Raw genomic sequence first — 19,973 nt, 5'->3', positions numbered from 1 at the left:
GAATGTATGTTTACGTCGCGTTCGAAAGATTAAATGATGACAATAAAAAAAGACTTTTCTCATAAACGAATCTTTTTCACATATAAAACGCTTTCCTTCTATTCTAAACATTTCTATTCCTACACCACGATGATCGTTTGACCTTTTGTTTTTTTTGACGCTCACCTTCTCGCCTCACTGATGATCGTTTATGATCATTTATGGCTTATTAATTCTGTGGATGTTCGAACCCTGGTTTTTCATTCGTCCTTGTTTTATAACTGTTTTGCGAATGAATGTCCAGCCTGCGAGAGCTACCGTATCGACTCCTCCTGTTAAAGTGAGGATTTAATCCTCACCACATTAAAGCCTCTCAGCAGGCCTGCAGTTGTAAGTCGGCCTAAATGTAAGTGTAAATATGTCTCCAACCTGAGACTATAAACACAATCCATTCTAAGTGATGGTCATATTGATTTCTTCTTTCGGAGTGATTGAAGCTGTGCTTAGAAAGCTGGAGTTAATTAATAACTATCCACGGTTTGCATACACACACACACACACACACACACACACACACACACACACACACACACACACACACACACACACACACACACCCCTTCTTGTGGTATCCTCTTTCTTAATTAAAGTATTAATATTCCATAAAACGTGTTGAATTTGATTTCAAATTTTAACTGCTGTGTGTGTGTGTGTGTGTGTGTGTGTGTGTGTGTGTGTGTGTGTGAGAGAGAGAGAGAGAGAGAGAGAGAGAGAGAGAGAGAGAGAGAGAGAGAGAGTGTGTGTGCTTCACCTTCTTGCATACAGTGTGTGCGTTTGACCGGTGGCCCCTAGCCTTTGACCCCTTTATCACAGACCACCAAACACGTACCTTCCAGCACCGGTCAGCTTTTTACTGGCTCTCTTTGCTTACTGTGCAAATCTCAGCCAGTGTTGCACAAGACAAGACTGAATTTTATTTACTTATATTTTAATTCTATTTATTTAATATTTTCTTCTTTTGACAATGATTTGTTTTTACATTCAAAACATTTGGCTTTATATATATATTTATTTATATACATTTATACTGCCTGGATTCTTCTTCTTCTTTATTAAACACCGAAGCAGACGTGATTAAGATTTTAGTCTTTATTCTGTGAATGATTTCTTTAAATGAAGAATAAAAGAAACGAGATCGATTCTAAATGTCTTGATGCAAATTATATATATATAAAAAAAGCCTAATAAAATGTGTGTAATGAACTACCATGAGACAGAAGGACAGACAGAATGTGAGAGAGACAGACAGACAGACAGACAGACAGTCAGACAGTAAATGAGATATTGGGACAGACAGAGGGACAGTGAGACAGACAGTGAAATGAGACAGACAGACAGACAGACCGACAGACAGACAGACAGACAGTGCAAAAGATTGCAGCAAGCTTTACAGAGTGACACAATGAGCGTGAGACAGCAGGACAGACAGAGAGACATACAGTGAAAAAAAAACAGACTAATTCTAAAGATATACAAAGAGGGACAGAAAGACAGACAGCAAGAATTTTGCAAATCTTTTTGCTCGTGATGTCACACGTCACTGCTTAAAATATCTGAGAAATAAAAATAATAATTCTAATCATTTGAAAATAAAATCAGTGTTTATTGTCAGTGAGTTTTTCAAAGGCCACGACCAGGATTTGGGACTAATTAATAATTCGTCCAGAAGTCTCCGTGTCTCTTCATGTTGTCGTATCGTGTTTTTCCTCCTCACACACTCACTGCTCTCAGCAAGCCCCGGCGTATCGATTAGCCTCAGCCCACGTATGCATAATTTCTGTTTGAGAGTCAGAAACACACTCTTTATTGCCTCGGCTTCTATCTCGAGCCGTGTGTGTGTGTGTGTGTGTGTGTGTGTGTGTGTGTGTGTGTGTGTGTGTGTGTGTGTGTGAGCGAGTAGGAACCAATGTGAACCAGGCCATGCTGCTCTCTGGGGCTTCCGGAGCGACGGCGTCACTCAAACACCTGATTAACATCTAATACCGTGACCTCATTTTTGCTTGAATTTTATTTATTTGAAAATTGAAATGTGCGTTTTTTCATTTTTACATCGTTCACTTATTTTCACATTTGATTCAAATTCTTTATTATCACGTGATTCCCCAAATCATTTGCTTAGTTTCATGTGATTCTTTTTACACATTAGTCACTTTTATGCATTTTTCCCACATGAATAATTCATTTTCACATGATTCATTTCTTATCACACGAATCACTCAATTTTCTTACATGCGATTCTTTTACATAAGATATTCGTTTATAAACACGACACATTTTCACGTATTTTTTCCACACGAATCCTCTTATTTTCACACGATTCGTTTATGGTCACACGATTCATTCATCACTAGATTCATTTATGACACGGATCATACATTTTTTTTTTACACGTGATTCGTTTCACGTTACATTTACAAACACGTGATTTTTAATGACAATTTATGTTCCCAAGTGATTCCTTTACACGTGATTCATTTATGAATTACGATTCGTGTGATTTTTTTTATTTTTTTTTTTGCCCAAATGATTCATTTATGTTCACACGCTAACATTTCTGGACGTGTTTTCACAGTCGTGATTATCTCACATAGAATCTGGATCACAAGATTTATACTTCCATAAAATTCTGTTTCCAAATTATTTCTTGATTTAGATCTTTTTCACTAAGTAAGATATTTAATGTTGAGTCATTTGGGTTATGTTGAAATTAAATATGAATTGTTTTTGAAATAAATTGAGCCAATATCAGAAGGTAAAGCAAATAAAACGGTGCAAATAAAATTGTATAAATATTTAAAGAAATTCTAAAATTGAACTCTTTTCCAGTCTCGTTGATTATGATGATCTTATTTTTTTAAGCAAAATTTAGCGATTAAATGTGATGAAATGAACAAAGCAAAAAATGTTAAATATAAACTTATGAATTTAATACGCTTTAAAAAGTGACATTTGAAATAATCGATGATAAAGAATGTTAAATAATAAAGTAACTGAGTTTATGCAGTAATACAAACTTACAAGAAAACAAAAGACGCGAGATCTGAGATCAGATCCGACTCGATGCTCTGTAGTGTAAAATAAACGTATTATGGACACACACACACACACACACACACACACACACCTTTCATACGTTCAGATCCAGGGGGAAAAAAACACACTCGTGTGTTTCAAATACGAAGGTGAAAAACAAAACTTTAATGACCTTTAGACGGAATTCTTTCTGTGTGTGTGTGTGTGTGTGTGTGTGTGTGTGTGGGTGTGTGTGGGTGTGTGTTTGGCCTACGGTGTGATTGTTAGAACAGACCTTAGCTTCATGCACCATGTGCTGTTTAGTGGGAATCAATGGCACTGCACAGCCTCCTCACACAATACACACTGCTTCAAAATGGCCACTCAAGTCACAGAGACTCTCGGCTTTGTGCCACAGAAGAGAACGGGCTTTACACCCGGACGCCCGGCTCACGGCTCACGGATTCCGACAGCCGAGACGAGCCTGACGATCCTGATCCTGAATCACAAGAAACACAAAACATAACTAGCGAGAAGAAACGTTCTTTAATGTTTTAAAGGGAGTTTTTAAAAATCTGGAGAGAGACAAAAAAATATCCAACTGAATGTGTTAAAAAAGAAAAAAGAGTAATAAATGATTTATAATATATAAATATATAACAAATAATTAAAATATAAAATTTTGTAATAAATAATAATAATAATAATAATAATAATAATAATAATAATAATAATAAATAAATAAAACCTTGTTAATAAATTGTACCTTGAACAAAGTATTCTTGCTTAGAACACCGAGAGGCCAGTTACATCATCCTGCTTAATCTTTGACCCCTTCTTTCAACCTCAGAGCTCAGAGGTCATGGCAGGCACGTGGTTAAAAAAAAAGAAAAGAAAAGGCCAGATAGCAGGTTTGCTGAGTGTTAATAAACACAACACCAACATCATCATCAAGAACAACAACAACAACAACAACAACAACAACAACAACAACAACAACATGTTAAAAGACAGCAAAGTGAAGTCCAATTAAAATATATATATAAATATATAGTTGTGCAAAATAACCGATTGTCTTATTCCTAAATATTTGCTAAACAAACTAAAGCCGTTTTTCCGCCTGCTAATAACCACTGTAGCTTTTTGGAATTATGACATAAGAACATTAAAAACTGAGTGTTTTTTCCCCCTCTCTTTTAAAGATAATCAATAAAACCGTCTCTTTCTCTCTTCACCGCTCGAACCATCGATTCCCGATGCCGCATCGCTCCTATTATTGTTTTTAATTGATGTTTCTTGTTTTAAATCATATTAGAAAGTATCCTTGAAAGAAATACCACCCAAAAAAGTGTACACTCGGCACATGGCTTAATGGCGAGGTATTGACCAGGCCTGTTGAAGAGGGAGTTGTATAATGGTGATTTATGGCATCTGTAAACAAAACACAGAGGAGATGCATCGGTTCTGAGGGACGACGGCGACGGCTGTTAGGGAACTAACGTCATGTTTAAAGGACGTCTCTAAGCCACAAAAACAAAAGGGCTTCGCTTTCATTTAGCCGATTGAACAGCTGTTAGCCGACGTCCGGCGATTCGCGGGAAACGACCTGTCGACTGCGTCCTCGACTAAAACATCACGTGGAAGACATGAAGACACAAGAAATATAACAACAAAAATAGACATAAATGAATCGTGTGGAAATAAACAAATTCTGAATAAAAATAATGTGGAAATATTAAAAGAAGGATACAAATCACCGTTCCTTCTATTTCTGTTTTTATTATTAATTATTCTTTATTCAGCTTTTATGCTAATCTATTCAGTCGAAATTTATACAGTCGAAAAACACGTCACAACGTGTTCAGTCGTGTACGTGATAAATACAGGCTGAGTGTCAATAAAATACACAAGTGAGAAGATATTAACCGTGTAAAAATATTCATAGGAACGGAATCACGTGTTAAAACAAATTTTGAAATGAAAATAAATTTAAAAAAAATTAAAACAACGTCAAAAACGTTTCATACGTGGAAATGTGCGAAACGTCATTATTTGTCTAATAATTATGTGCATAAAATTCTGGTATTAAATTTTAAATTCATCATTTATTAATACATTTAAATGTGTACATTTCTGTAACGCCACTTCGGGATGACGTCCATCGTTAAAACCATCATTATCCGAAAAAAATCGAATTGGATTAGATATTGCACAGATGTACACGTTTAATAGGAAAAGGTGGATAGTAAATGCTTTAATGTTTTTAAGTCATTTTATTCTGTTTTATTTTATTTACAATGAAAATGTTTGATGTCTCAGATTTCATCATTTTGTGTAAAAAACAAAAACAAAACAAAAAAAAACAAAAAACAAAATCTCCAAAATTTTCATCACGTTCCTCATAACACACGGACGCACATTCCCACATGGACAGAAGAGCGCTTAGGCCTGGAATCACTTCGTCACTTTTTAAATTTAATCAATTCCTCTGAATTTGCTTGATTTGATTCTGTTCATTTCTGCGATCGCAAATTCGCAATTTTCCCGAGGGACCGATAAAGACCCGAACTCAAGATTCTAGCTAAAAGAAACCCTGAAAAGCTTCACGTGTGTAACAGGACATAGAAACAAACTTTAGCTCATTTGACCCTTGTATGTTGTTGGGGTCTGTGGGACATCGATAGTCATAAACATCGATAGTTTTGGGGAAAAAAAAAATTCCACTTATAACTTGATTAAATTTTATTTTAGTTTTTTTATTACATTTTATTAAAAAAACGAAAAATTAAAATAAATTTTTTTTAAATTTACATTTTTTTAAAATTAAAGTAGCACTTTAATAAAAAAATGTGATGTAATAAAGGAAAAGGGCGAATATTAACCATATATGCTGTTTATATCGCTTGTAATTGAGATGAAGTAAACATCTGTAGAGTATTTTAACAAAAATTTTTTTTGATTGTGTTGAATTAAAAACCCAAAAATGCAGCGGGTCAAACAGACCCACGAAGACCGGCTGAGGAACAAAAATACGAACACCGTACAAGGGTTAAATGGACCGGTGATGCCCTTTGGTTCCTTTGGTGCTTGGACCCCTATTATTTGCTATTCGCTGTACAGTGACTTTTTTCTTTCTTTATCACAAATTCAGCTTCCCATGAGAAAAGAATGCCGCCTGAATAGGGCTTTATAACCAAGAAAATATGGTGAGTGCAATATAACAAACTGTACGACGTCTATCTATCTATCTATCTATCTATCTATCTATCTATCTATCTATCTATCTATCTATCTATCTATCTATCTATCTATTCTCACTTTTTCATTTTTCACTTTTTTTAATCACTCCATCTGTCTACAGTTTTCTTTATCATGTCATTCCGTCGTACGAGTCCGTAGCCACACCCCTTTATGATGTCATTGTGCATTAGACATGTTTTACATTTGATTACAAAATCTGGAAACCATGAGATGATTAGCAAGAGCTCATTTTTTAATGTAATGCATAAAAAACAAAAATCTAGCACTGACATTGTGTACACTGATAAATAAAGGTATAAACCAAGGTTCTTTTTTGTTTGAGAAAGCAGGACCTCCGAATTACAGATTAAAGACAGGAGACGGATTAAAGACCTGACGTTCGATCGGTATTTAGAACAGTGAACTCTAGAAGATAGAAGACGTCCAGTTCTAAACATTATGCTGAGGTTTTAATCGATACAGAAATATCTGCTTGATTTTTTTTTTAAGAAACAAATGAAAACCAGCTGTTTGGATGAACATGAAGGTGAAGAAGAAGCTCTTGAACATCTCACACTGTTGTGTTGTTGCGTCATCGCTGCTCTTTGGTAAATTACCTGATGCACCGGTCATTGTGTGAAACTTTTAGTGGAACATATTATTAGAAACATACAGTAAGGACGCGTAAAGAGAACAAACAGACATTTGGCTTCTGGGGCATATCGTATCTGGGGCAGTCGTGGCCTAATGGTTAGAGAGTCTGACTCCTAACCCGAAGGTTGTGGGTTCGAGTCTTTGGCTGGCCATGACTGAAGTGCCCTTGAGCAAGGCACCGGACCCCCACATCTGCTCCCCGGGCACCGCAGTATAAATGGCTGCCCACTGCTCCGGGTGTGTGTGTGTGTGTGTGTGTGTGTGTGTGCACTTTGGATGGGTCGGGTCACCGTACTTAGCCGTATGTCACGTCACTTTTCACTTCACTTTCAAAAGCCCTATTCGGACGGGATTAGCTCTACGTGGGGACGTGGGGGGTAAAGTAATTATTACCAGAGCTTCTCTGTGATTTTAGTCCTGTCCGAACGTGCCATCTCGGTAATCATTACGGACAATGTCAGTAAAGATTACGGCGACTTTTATCTTCTGTAAAAAGGTCCGGAAAAATTACCTCAGGTAATACTGATCCCGTCCGAATAGACCCGCTGTAAATATGTACGGTAAAATTCCGTCATTTCCTGTTTAAAAGTAGTTTTTGGCGCGTTTTGCAAGCATGAAGGCGCTTGAAACAGGAAGCGACATCATACGCACATGACGACAAGGAGGTTACTGTGGTGCGTAGAGCGAGTTACCCCTCACACTTCTGCTAGTTTTACTGAGATGTCTCGTCCCGTGCGAATTGGCCAATTAATATCACAGACGTCCTGAGGTAAAATTGTATTACTCCACGTCCCCACGTAAAACTAATCCCATCCGAATAGTGCAATAAATAAACAAATTAACAATCAATTTTGTTTTAAAAATTCGGCAGAATCACATGTCCGTGTAGAGGTCCGTCTGTTTGTGCCGATCAGTCGTTTTCACCTGATCGGTACATCGATAACTGAAGAATGTGCGAACGAGTAGAAACGAACGAGTCGTGAGAGAAATAAATCCGAAATGAAATGAGATTAAAAAAACTAATACAGAAAGGAAAAACATTTTAAATTGCTTCAAAATGATTAGTCTTAATGAACTCTATTGATATTATTAGTTATGTTATTGAATAAAGTAATTGTGTGTGTAATTATTAAAACTCATAGAAATAATGAAACCTAGATGAAAATGTCTTTTTTTTTCATCAGCTGTCGCATCACAAAATTTTATGATCATTTATGATTATCTTCAACTCTGTGTGTTGTGATGTCATAAGAATATATATATATATAAAATTAATATTATTAAAGGATGATATGTACTTTTTATCTGTTTCTATGAGGAGCTCATTAGAGGGAAGAGCAAAGGCCTGTCAGTGCTTTCACTGCAGTTACTTGCAATTCACATTTCAGCCAGAAGATAGATCAAAGATTTACAGATTGCTCCTTTAAATAAACCCAGAACCTGTACTGAATGGTTCAGGTAGGGTTTTCCCTGCATTTATGATTGATTGACAGGACAGCTGTCCAGTCAGAAGTGTTTATCCCTGTCAGAATGGACCCTACGAAGCCTAATAAACTCAATAATAAGTCTAAACATTCAGTCATCACACACGTCTAGTCTATATGTGAGGTCGTGTCTATATAGGGATGACGTTCACGTATCCGGCGTATAGATGAGAATCTACGCGTGATGTTTTCAGAAGAATCAGAGTCGCTCGTCGAACCACTGAAATGACTATGACATGATTACATTCGTTTATTACATTCTGATGGAACGATCTCGAGAACACAAAACTGATCCCGTTAAGCATCGTCACCTTTAGCGTTCATTAACACTCGACGGTGAATAATGCTTCGCTCCCCGTTCAGCCACGTTATATTAACGTCTCATGTTTATTAATTATAGCGCTGACACTGGAGACTCCTTCCCTAAATGTATAATAAACATCTCCTTCCATATAAATCATTCGACGTGTTTATGTTGCTGTCGCTATAGAAACGATAAGCCGTTAGACTGTCGGATCGTCGGAGCCGCTGTTATAGAAAACGAACGAACGTCCTGTAAGCAAAGCTAGCGGAGGATCTGACGGCGCTGTGGAAAAATATTCCGTATTAAAGGCTGTTAATGTTGATCTATCAAGTCGCCTATTCGTTTACGCGGCGCTTGTTCTATCCATTCCCTTTCGTTGCCACGTCGTATCGATACATTTATCGTCGATTTCTAAACACGTGCGTAATAAATCGACTCTCGTGCCGTGCGGCGTGATTTTATTTAGACAAATACGTAAACATTTTCCTCTGAAGGACTGAAGGGATTTTCCTTACTTTAATTCCTTTAGAGTAAGTTTTTTAGTCGTGTAAATATATCCGTCTCCGTGTTAAGCGTGGCTTTATCTGCGCCGTTCGGTTTCATGTGAACACGCCGATGATAAATCGCAGAGCAGAGCACGACGCTTAATAAGCAGACGAAACACGATATGACTAAGTACTGGAAAATACTAAAATTAGCACCGTGCAACTAATACCCCGACTTTCCCGATCTGGGTTTGATCAGTGTGTTTCCCAAAAGTCTGCATGGGTTTAAATAATGGACTTTGTAGTTGCAAAGTTGAGGATTGATGAAACTTCAATGGAAAAAAGGCTTCTAGGTCAAGTGTTAGTTGAATAAACAGCTTTCTGTTTTAAAATCCTTCCACACAAGAGCTTAAAGAAGTGAAGACCCTTTGAGACGTTTACGAGAGCGGGGAGATCGCAGACAAAGACAGGAGGCCGGTTTAATGCCTTGTAAAAAAAAAAAAAAAAAGACCAAATCTGCCCACACCTCCATCTGTAAAGCCTAAAATCCTGGCCTGTGGCCTTCTAACCTCAACCTCTGACCTCTAGATGCAGGGTGAGAGGGTCCATGTGCATCTGCCTGGTATTACAGAGGCAGTTAAACGTGTGTATGGTGAAAGACTCGGGGATTTTTTTTTTTTAAACCAAGATATCAACTATCCCACTTTTATTCGGAAGCTTCACCGTGAATCAAACATGTCAACATTCTGGTCTTTTAACATACAGGTATATAATTCTCACTGATACACACACACACACACACACACACACACACACACACACACGTTCTGACAACATTCATAAATGTGCAACATTTCAGTAAGTCAGCAATCACAGAACAAAGCCTATCTGTAGATCAAGAAAATGCTGCATTCTGGATTTTAAAGGTGCGGTTAGTAATAATTAAAGTGTTAGAGTTCCTCGACCCACTAATACTTATTGATCGTTTAAAGATTTCGTAGGAAAAATACTGTCATTTGAAATACTGCCGTGCAATATGACTCACTAGAGTCTTTATTTCAGGCTTTTTGCTTGAAAATTTCTGGCCCTGAAATGAGCTCGGCCCCGTTTTCTTAATAAAAGGCAACTTGAAAGCGATAATGATAAGCTCGGTGTGGGGTGGGGAGGGAAGCAAAGGCCTGTCAGTGCTTTCACTGCAGTTACTTGCAAATCACATTTCAGCCAGAAGATAGATCAAAGATTTACAGATTGCTCCTTTAAATAAACCCAGAACCTGTACTGAATGGTTCAGGTAGGGTTTTCCCTGCATTTATGATTGATTGACAGGACAGCTGTCCAGTCAGAAGTGTTTATCCCTGTCAGAATGGACCCTACGAAGCCTAATAAACTCAATAATAAGTCTAAACATTCAGTCATCGCACACGTCTAGTCTATATGTGAGGTCGTGTTTATATAGGGATGACGTTCACGTATCCGGCGTATAGATGAGAATCTACGCGTGATGTTTTCAGAAGAATCAGAGTCGCTCGTCGAACCACTGAAATGACTATGACATGATTACATTCGTTTATTACATTCTGATGGAACGATCTCGAGAACACAAAACTGATCCCGTTAAGCATCGTCACCTTTAGCGTTCATTAACACTCGACGGTGAATAATGCTTCGCTCCCCGTTCAGCTACGTTATATTAACGTCTCATGTTTATTAATTATATCAGCCTTTAAAGCGAACAGGTTCTTGAAATGTCTCTCGTCATGGCGTATCTGTTCTGAGCTGTCCTTGGATTGGTGAGAACATATTTTCAAAAGTCCTGGTTCAGTTTATTTCTGGTTTGAGTCAGATGCAAACACACAAGCTGAGAGAAAGAACCCCGGATTAGGTCTGCGTTTGCTAACACGCGGCATGGCTAACGATCTTCCTGTACGAGTCGGGACGCTGTTTGTGAATGCTGCATCCTAAAATTGGGCTGAATGTTGTCGATTGGCACTTGACGTCACGTCATCGATGCTAGCAAACCTCCGCGACCTGTGACCTTCCGAACTCTTCGATCTCTATGCGCAGTGCGAGAGACTCAGTTTGAGGACGCCCTCCGTGTGCATCTTGAATAGAAGCTTGAACTCGGTGGGCAGCTGGTGAGACTCCTGCCACTTGGTGGTGAACTTGGTGCCTTTCTTGTCGTAGTAGTGGTAGGGCAGCTCCTTGCCTGTGTTGGGGTCCCAGCCGAAAGGCCAGAAGCCGTACAGGTGAACCTGCTCGCACAGGGACGAGGCCAGGGTGAACATCAGGATCCCTGTGCTCAGGCGCTTCGGGGAAAGCTGCTTCGTCTTCCAGTACCTGCAAACACAACAGCTGTTGAAGAAATATCTGGGATTTACAAACACTGAAATCCTGCACAGATGCTAAGTGCATGGAGGCCAAACTGACCAACGCTAAATTGTAAAAAGATGGTTAGCTTACGAGGTCTGTGTTACCGTACAGTAGGGTGATGTTTATTTGTTCGAACAAACCAGCACATATAGAGGAGCAGGAGTTCTATCAGGACCAGTTTGTCAAATGAGAATACGAACACAGGTTCCGGCGTAGTTTAGTCGGGGTTGGAGGAGGGAGTTTAAAGGCAGGGTCTCCGATTTTTGAGAAATGCTTCAGAAAACCGAGTCGGGCCGAATAATAAACAAAAATCAAAACAAACATTTAGCCAATGAGCGGAAAGGGGCGGGGCTTGTCGATATGGGCGGAGAGAGTGTTCAGTGCGCGTGTGTGACATCCGCAGAAAGCGGTTTTAACATCGACATGGAGGATAAAAACAAAGAAAGAAAGCGAAGAAAGACTTACGATAAGGACAAGAAGTAGGACGTGTTAATATAGGATCAGCTTTCCAGCGCTGGAGAGAACTGAAGGAGCAGGAAGTTGGCCACATATTCACAGGTTGGAGTTTCCCGAGTCAATAACTCCTGAGCTAAACGCTGTTACTACACAAATAACACCTCTTTTCTATCGTAGTAATGTAGAGAGGCAGCTACAACCACGTTTTGTGTAGTAACAGCGTTTAGCTCAGGAGTTATCGACTCGGGAAACTCCGACCTGTGAATATGTGGCCGACTTTACTTAAGACGCCGAGGCGCTTTTTTCCTTCTCGATAGGTGAGTAACGTTGGTTTTGCTTTGTTACACAGAACTAATATATGCCTTTGTCCTTTACATCATTATGCTTGTGTGGCATTTTTGCTTGTTTGTTTATCTACAATCGTATTGTTCTTCCCTTCAGCTATGATAAAGACACGTTTCTTTCCGTTAGTCGCCCGGGTTACGTATGTACGTGTGGGCGGAGCTATCGATACAGGGGTGGGACCCGTTTGGGTTAGGGGCGTGTTTGTTTTGGTGATTTTATATGTCGACATTGGCTTTCAAAAATCGGTGACCCTGCCTTTAAATCACAGCGGCAGCGAAGCGCTAGAAAGCGGCTCAATGAATGGGAATTTAAATGGTCGGGTAATATGGATGTCGTAACCGGATTGGTCCGCGTCGAGGACAGCTGATTGACAGCCTGCCAGAACTAACGCCATGCTTGATTTTTGGTTCTTCATCAGGATCTGATTAGCCAAATGCTAGCATACTACAAGTACAAAAACATTAAAGGCTGTTCCAGGTGATGATAAAAATCAGAGATGTGCGTCCACGTGAAAAGTGGAAGACAAATCGGACAGGTCCTCGGTTTCAGAGATTTTAGAGATTTTTTTTTTAGACCAGCTTCATTATTTGCCTTAAAAAATGTAAAAGAATTAACGTGACATGAAAAACAGACAAGAAATGTAGAGTAGAATTAAGAGGAAAGCGTCAATCCCTGGCAACACGATTCACAAGTGAATTCCTTTTGTTTCTTTTCATGACTTTGTCTCAATTTTATGTCTCTTGTTTTTTTTTACATGAAAATCAGAGCATCTTTTATAAAGACACGAGTGTTTGTGCACCGATGTCTATTAAATTACAGTCAACACTAAACTCTTAGGGTGTCTTAGTCCTATCAGAGCGTCTTAAAGGCAGTGATTGTGCCTCTTTAATGGGATTGAGGAGATTACAGTGCAGTGAGGCATATCTGGTGGCCAGCATGCTTAAGCCGCTCTTCATAAACCCTGACGGGGCTCCATTCAACAACGCCTCTCCAATTCTCTCCATCGATTCCTCTCTCTCTCTCTCTCTCTCTCTCTCTCTCTCTCTCTCTCTCTCTCTCTCTCTCTCCCTTTTGGTGTCTCTTTTCTGCCTTCACATTTTCTTTGTCTCCTCTCACACAATTGAACCGATGGATTTACCGCATGTCACAGTTCTGAGATGACGCGTATATAATTAAAAAAAAATAAAAATAACAATTACGTTATAAAAATAATTATTAAACTTGTTACGATGGATTATTCTGCACGTTTATTTTCCACGTCATTATTTTTTTTTTGCTTTTTAAAACACATCTATAAGAGTCAATTTTCTAGTAATAAAATCTCCAAATTAAAATCTTCATATTTAATTACTTATTTATTTGTTTGTTTGTTTGTTTATTTATTTATTGCAATTTATGGATGGTAATACATATCGTTTATCATATAAATATGTCTTTATGTATACGAGTAGTATTTTAATAATATCACCCGCCTCTACTATCTATATAAAACAAACTGCACTGTAAATTCGCTCGATTGTGTTCTTTGTGCTACACGATGCTTTCGTTTATGTTTTAGTGTGTACGTGGGTTTAGGTTCTAGATCGGTCTCCAACCCTTTTCCTGTCATTGGCTTGTTATCGCATTGTGTTCACCTGTTTTGTGTTAGGTCACATTTAGTTGGTTTAACAATGTACATTGTCACAAAGCGGTTGTACAGAAATATACAGTATAAATTCTGGGTATAGATTATAAATAATATAATATATAATATATAATAAAGAGCTTATCGTGGACTGACTAGAGGTCTTCACGGGTCCACTTAGATCCGAAAACACGAGGTCCGACCCGAGACCCGGGCGGATTCGGGTCTAAAAGTTTCACGTGTGCCTCGGACACGGGTCGTGTATAATAATAGCGGCGTCGGGTCTCGGGGAATTTAAAAAAGAACGTATTTTTACCGAACAAAGCCGAGAAGACCCGAACTACTGTATCTCGCATGTATGCCTCGACTCGAGTCCTTTTCCAACCTCTCCTCTGTTTACCAAGACCGCTTGCGACATCGTGTGACTGGTGACGTGCGGCTGGCGGTAAGCTAATGTTCGTTGAAAGAGACCTGTCAATCAATTTTGAATCCACTCTGTAGCGGTTACTTTAGTGTAGAGTTACGCAACATTCGGGTCCAGTCGGGTTAAAAAAATTGCCAACGGGTCGGGTCGGACTCGGGTTTGTCTCGGGTCGGGTCTTTCTTAATAAATAAATAAATAAATAAATAAATATGCACGTCGGGTTCGGGTAAAAAGTGATCCGGGTCACTTCGGGTCAGGTACATTTCTTTAGACCCGAGAAGACCTCTAGTTCTGACCTACGCCCTGATATGATTTTTGTCTCGGATTTTGGGAACCGGCTGTAAAAATTTGGTGTGTGTGTGTGTGTGTGTGTGTGTGTGAGAGATCAGATTCAGGATACAATGCACTTTGGTGTAATTATTGGCTACCTGTTGACATACTGCATGATGTTCCCAGGCCAGGCGAGCTGCACCCTTAGCTGCCCCCGGTGCTCCACAAAGAAGTCCACCAGCGTGCGTGTGACCGTGGCAGAGGTGTGGAAGAAAAAGGCTGGAATCCACAGAATGGCTCCATCCAGCTTCTTCAAGCTCAGGAAGAAGTTGTTCCTGTCTTGGATGGTGAGCAGGTTGTTATAGTACTTCTCCAAAATGCTCGGGTTAAAAGTCGTGAGGTTTGTGCGGCGGCCCACGTCCTTGCGGAAGACCTCGGTAGGTGCGAAGTTGCAGCGGAAGACAAAGTCATAGGCATCGATGGCGCCGCCGCACCGGCTGCCCGTCAGGATGCCGCTGTTTCCCACCACGGCGCACGTGTTGTAGCGCTTGTTAAGGATGGGTGACGAGTCCGGCAAGAGGGAGCGGAAGTTCTCACCAATGGAAAAGACATATTTATGACTGGAGTAGTCGTAGTGCATCAGCTGACCCACACGCACGCTGCTCTTGGTCAGGGTAAAGTTACGTGGCACGTCAATGTACTGGGCAATCTCTTTACTGCAAAACACACAACATCGCTAACATCACACTGGATTAGGTTACACTCTGGATCGATAGCAACACATTACGCTCAGATTTTCTGGACTGTAAAGATTCCTAAAAAACTTTCTTTCTGATTGTCAAGGAAACACTTTTTTTTTAAACACAGATTTTTAAGGGACTCCTCAGAGAGAGATTTCTAGTTTTAACCATTTTTCTAAACAGCTGCATGCTAAGTTCTTGCACATTTTCTGAGAGGTGTGTCTTTCAAATACCTCCATGACTTCTTGCTTTTTTTGTGTATACGTTGAAATACGGATCTTTGGTCTCGCAAACCAGAAGTCCATCAATCGATAGAAAGTCTAGTATTCCATTGATATATAAGTTAAAGTTATCGGGCATCGAGGCAGAATACACCCTGGACGGAGTGCCAACCCATCACAGGGCACACACACACTCATTCACTCACACACTCACACACTACGGACAATTTCCCAGAGATGCCAATCAACCTACCATGCATGTCTTTGGACCGGGGGAGGAAACCGGAGTACCCGGAGGAAACCCCCGAGGCACGGGGAGAACATGCAAACTCCACACACACAAGGTGGAGGTGGGAATCGAACCCCCAACCCTGGAGGTGTGAGGAGAACGTGCTAACCACTAAGCCACCGTGTCCCCCATAGAAGCCATATTTTTATAGGAAAATAATGAGTGGTGGTGTGATTATTATCGATTATTTCCTTATAACACATTCCCGAAGAGTTTAATTTCCCCAATAACACAGTAAATGGCTAGCATTTAAAAAAAAAATAAGTTAAATAAGACAAAAATCCAGCTTGACATTTTACAGAGAAAGTGCAAAGCATCTGTCCAGTGTTGATAAACTTAAAGTAAGAGCTTTACCTCTGAGGCTTATAAAGCCTTTAAATGTAATAACTGTACTTTATGGGAAAAAACGTTAGTAGTGTGTCTCAAAACATTTCAAATCACTGACATGGAAAAGACAGTTGATAATGAAATACTGAACTTTCGATGCAGACCATGTTTGTTACTCCAAGATTTTGGAGCATCGGATTTATCTAGATTGACTTAAAGATCTCTTGATTTTTCATGCTATAATGTAGAATGTGCTAATAACTAACACACAACATACAGTAGCTGTTGTAGTGATAACTGTACCTTTGCTCTAAATAGCCCGTCTTATTAAACTTCCACTTGGATGAATTGTCCTGAAGGTTCTCATTTAGGGCATTGTTCAGGGTTGAAAACGCTGGGTCCAGAAACTTCATTGCCAGTTGGGATCTACAGAAGAGAAATAAAGAGAAAAAAGCATGAAAAAACGAGGTCTAAGTAGGGGGGCAGCTGGTCAGTGGGGGCAACAGGAAAATAGAGTTTCCGTTCCATTTCACAGGAAGACCCGGTCCTGATGTCACAGCGGTGGCAGCTGCTGAAAGTAGCTCGGATCAATGCCACCCCATCGGCCCCAGCACCAATCCCCCCTGCCTCGGGCAGTCGATGGCTACTCTAATTAAACTGCCTCTTTTTAGACATCAGACCTGGTCAGTTACTCAGCCTGACTCGTTAAGCGCTTGAACTGGTTTATTAGTAAGGTTATTAAGCTCAGGGTGGCTGTCTCTGGACTGGCTCAAAGAAAAAAAGGGAAACGTCAGATGCAGATGGCTACGAGAGAGCAAGCATGACTAAACTAAATGTCGTACTGCTGTTCAGGGCGATTTGCGTTCTGCTGTGAGTATACGATTTCTGAAAGTCATCGTTCTTGAAGTTCATAAGCTTTAACTAAAAAGCAAGTCACAGTGCGGTCGACAAATCACCCTACTGCGACAGCAGATGGTCCAAGCCTCCTTCTTACCTTCCCTCCCTCCGTTCCTCCTTCCCTCCCTCCATCTCTCCCTCCCTGACTCACTCCTTTTCTCCCGGAAAGCAATTCCTATGCGCTTCGGCAAAATGGCTCCAGTTTTATAACCTTGAACGCAACAAAAAGCACGACGATCATTGGTAGGAAATTGAACTGCCATCTGAGTAAATCAGGACCAAGGACAGCTCCTCAGGCTTCCAGTCCAGCCTCAATCAGAGAGGCAACTTTTACAAGCTGTCACATCACAAGAGAAACCTTCTAGCTAAGAGACACTTTCGAGCGAACCTAGAATTTCTGTTTGAAATTGATACGCTGCAATCTGTAGTGTCTGTTTTCCTGTTATTACTTGATTAAAGCCCTACAGCATTTTATAGTACAGATATAATCATAATTATGGTGGTGTAGTGGTATAGTCTGGCATGAGTTTCCTGTTTCCTGTGCTATACTCCCAGTAAACATGCCCTTCTGTGTGAATAAGTGTGTGTGAACGTGTGTGTGTACGGATTTGCGTTCCGTTCAGAATATATTCCCACCTCACGCCCACTGCACCTGGGATAAGTTCCATTTCAAATGTGACCGGGATAAAGTTCTTAACGAAGATCATTCATTCATTTTCTACCACTTTTCTGAACTTCTCGGGTCACGGGGAGCCTGTGTCTATCTCAGGCGTCATCGGGCATCGAGGCAGGATACACCCTGGACGGAGTGCCAACCCATCACAGGGCACACACACACTCTCATTCACACACACACACACACTACGGACAATTTCCCAGAGATGCCAATCAACCTACCATGCATGTCTTTGGACCGGGGGAGGAAACCGGAGTACCCGGAGGAAACCCCCGAGGCACGGGGAGAACATGTAAACTCCACACACACAAAGCGGAGGCGGGAATCGAACCCCCGACCCTGGAGGTGTGAGGCGAACGTGCTAACCACTAAGCCACCGTGTCCCACCTAATGAAGATCAACAAATGAATAATCGTAATTGTTGTGTGGACTGAATTCAGTCTCAAGCTGTACTCTTATCATCCTTATCACTGGGGTGCTACCAACAAGTGTGTTTGTTTTTTTTCAACTGGAAACTTGCATGTCACGTATCCTTAAGTAGTTTTTGAGTACGTCGGCGGTCCTTATAGTCCTATAGTCCAGTGTCCTATGTTTATGGCGATAGATAAATACTTAAAGTAAATAGTTATCGTATCTAAATAAGTATCGATGCAATAAATCACTTCACTTTTAATCTAACAATTTTAATCAAACTAGGAACTGTACAGAATGTTAACATGTTCGTTGTAACACAGTAAAAGTGGGCTGGATTTTACACTATGATTTCCAATTGTATAACACCTATACAATATAAACTCTATATCAATTCTTCTTGCTATGAAACGTGATAAGTCTCTGTCTGCACGAGCCTTTTTTATTTTTAGCATTTGCTCTATGAGCTGCTTCGTCATTGCTGTGCATTTTTTTTTAGGGCGCGTTAGTGCGCATGCGCAGTGACAGGGCTTGTTATTGTCCCGAAATCCTTGAGGCCCTTTAAAAAAAAATCTCTGTTTGTGTCATTAGCAGTCATAAATGCATTTTAGGTAAAAATCGTGGTTTCTATTGTGTCATTCAACATTAAAAAAATTGGACACGTATTCATGATCTAAAAATAGCCCAAAATCCAGAGATGTAGCGATGATGACATTTGTGATGTTTATGTAAGTCAGCAACAAGGTTTCATTCATGTCATAAGGTGTACTTGAGCACTGTGCGCGTTTACGCATGGCCGCGGTCCGTCATCACTCACCTGAAGCCCGTGTGAAACATGTACATCCGCGGCCCGCCGCCGCCGCTCGGGTATTTGGGGCCCGTGAAGATGGCGTCCTTCTTTATGGACACGTAGCTGATGAGAGAGAGGATGAGCAGAGCCACGCTGAACATGACCAAGCCGAGGGCGCTGAGGATGCGCACCATGATGCCTCGCTCGCATTCCCCGGCGGCGCGTAAAAAAAAACCAAGATACCGAAAGATGAACGCGACGACGCGAATGCATGCATTCATATGCAAAAAATAATACAAAACAATAAACAAATCAAGACAACAACCTCCACAAGCTCGCGTGCGCGCAAGTCTACGAGTAACCCACCATGCAGGATGTCGGACGTGATCGCAATGGAGGCGATGCTGCGGCGGAGAGATGCTCGTGCTCTCCTCGCACTCCCTCTCGGTATGAGCTCGTGCAACGAGCTGCCATCCCGGACCTTCGGTGAGAAATAGTGCTCAGGGGGAATGCACGAGCTTTTCGGGTTTAATTAAATGCACTCCGGTGGATATTTAAAGGAGACTCGACCTGGGCTGAATCTGGAGGACTGAAGAAATCGGTGAAATCGAAGCACCGGAAGCACTGGTTGCATGCTTTGCATTAACCAACACCAACACTCACCATCAACACCAACATCCACCACCAAACACCAACATCCTCTATCAACACTAAAATTCTCCACCAGACACCAACATCCTCCATCAACACTAAAATTCTCCACCAGACACCAACATCCTCTATCAACACTAAAATTCTCCACCAAACACCAACATGCCCCATAAAACACTACCATGTCCCATAAAACACCAGCATTCTTCATCAAACCCTAACAATTACTATTAAACACCAACATTCTTTATCTAAGCTCATAAT

General features: G+C 40.4%; 1 protein-coding gene across 1 annotated transcript; it reads right to left on the bottom strand.

Annotated features, from left to right (window-relative positions):
- Window positions 1-9,909: 9,909 nt before the first annotated feature.
- On the bottom strand, window positions 9,910-19,761 carry st8sia3 (ST8 alpha-N-acetyl-neuraminide alpha-2,8-sialyltransferase 3). Its single transcript, XM_027158751.2, has 4 exons — window positions 19,086-19,761; window positions 16,588-16,710; window positions 14,866-15,423; window positions 9,910-11,555 (listed from the first exon to the last, which is right to left on the bottom strand). Exons 1-4 carry the CDS (start codon window positions 19,337-19,339, stop codon window positions 11,273-11,275), a joined length of 1,218 nt encoding a protein of 405 aa, XP_027014552.2. The 5' UTR covers window positions 19,340-19,761; the 3' UTR covers window positions 9,910-11,272.
- Window positions 19,762-19,973: the final 212 nt, after the last annotated feature.

Source organism: Tachysurus fulvidraco, chromosome 21 (assembly GCF_022655615.1).
Source record: "Tachysurus fulvidraco isolate hzauxx_2018 chromosome 21, HZAU_PFXX_2.0, whole genome shotgun sequence".
NCBI classification, from domain to species: domain Eukaryota; kingdom Metazoa; phylum Chordata; class Actinopteri; order Siluriformes; family Bagridae; genus Tachysurus; species Tachysurus fulvidraco.
The sequence above is the reverse complement of the archived record's forward strand: the minus strand, read 5'-3'. Positions and strand labels throughout refer to the sequence as shown.

Coding starts and splice junctions, on each gene's coding strand:
- st8sia3 (XM_027158751.2), bottom strand. CDS start 19,339: ATGAATGCATGCATTCGCGTCGTCGCGTTCATCTTTCGGTATCTTGGT. Junction 15,424..16,587: donor ACGGGCTATTTAGAGCAAAG/GTACAGTTATCA, acceptor TGTGTTTTGCAG/TAAAGAGATTGCCCAGTACA. Junction 11,556..14,865: donor ATCATGCAGTATGTCAACAG/GTAGCCAATAAT, acceptor TTGTGTTTGCAG/GTACTGGAAGACGAAGCAGC.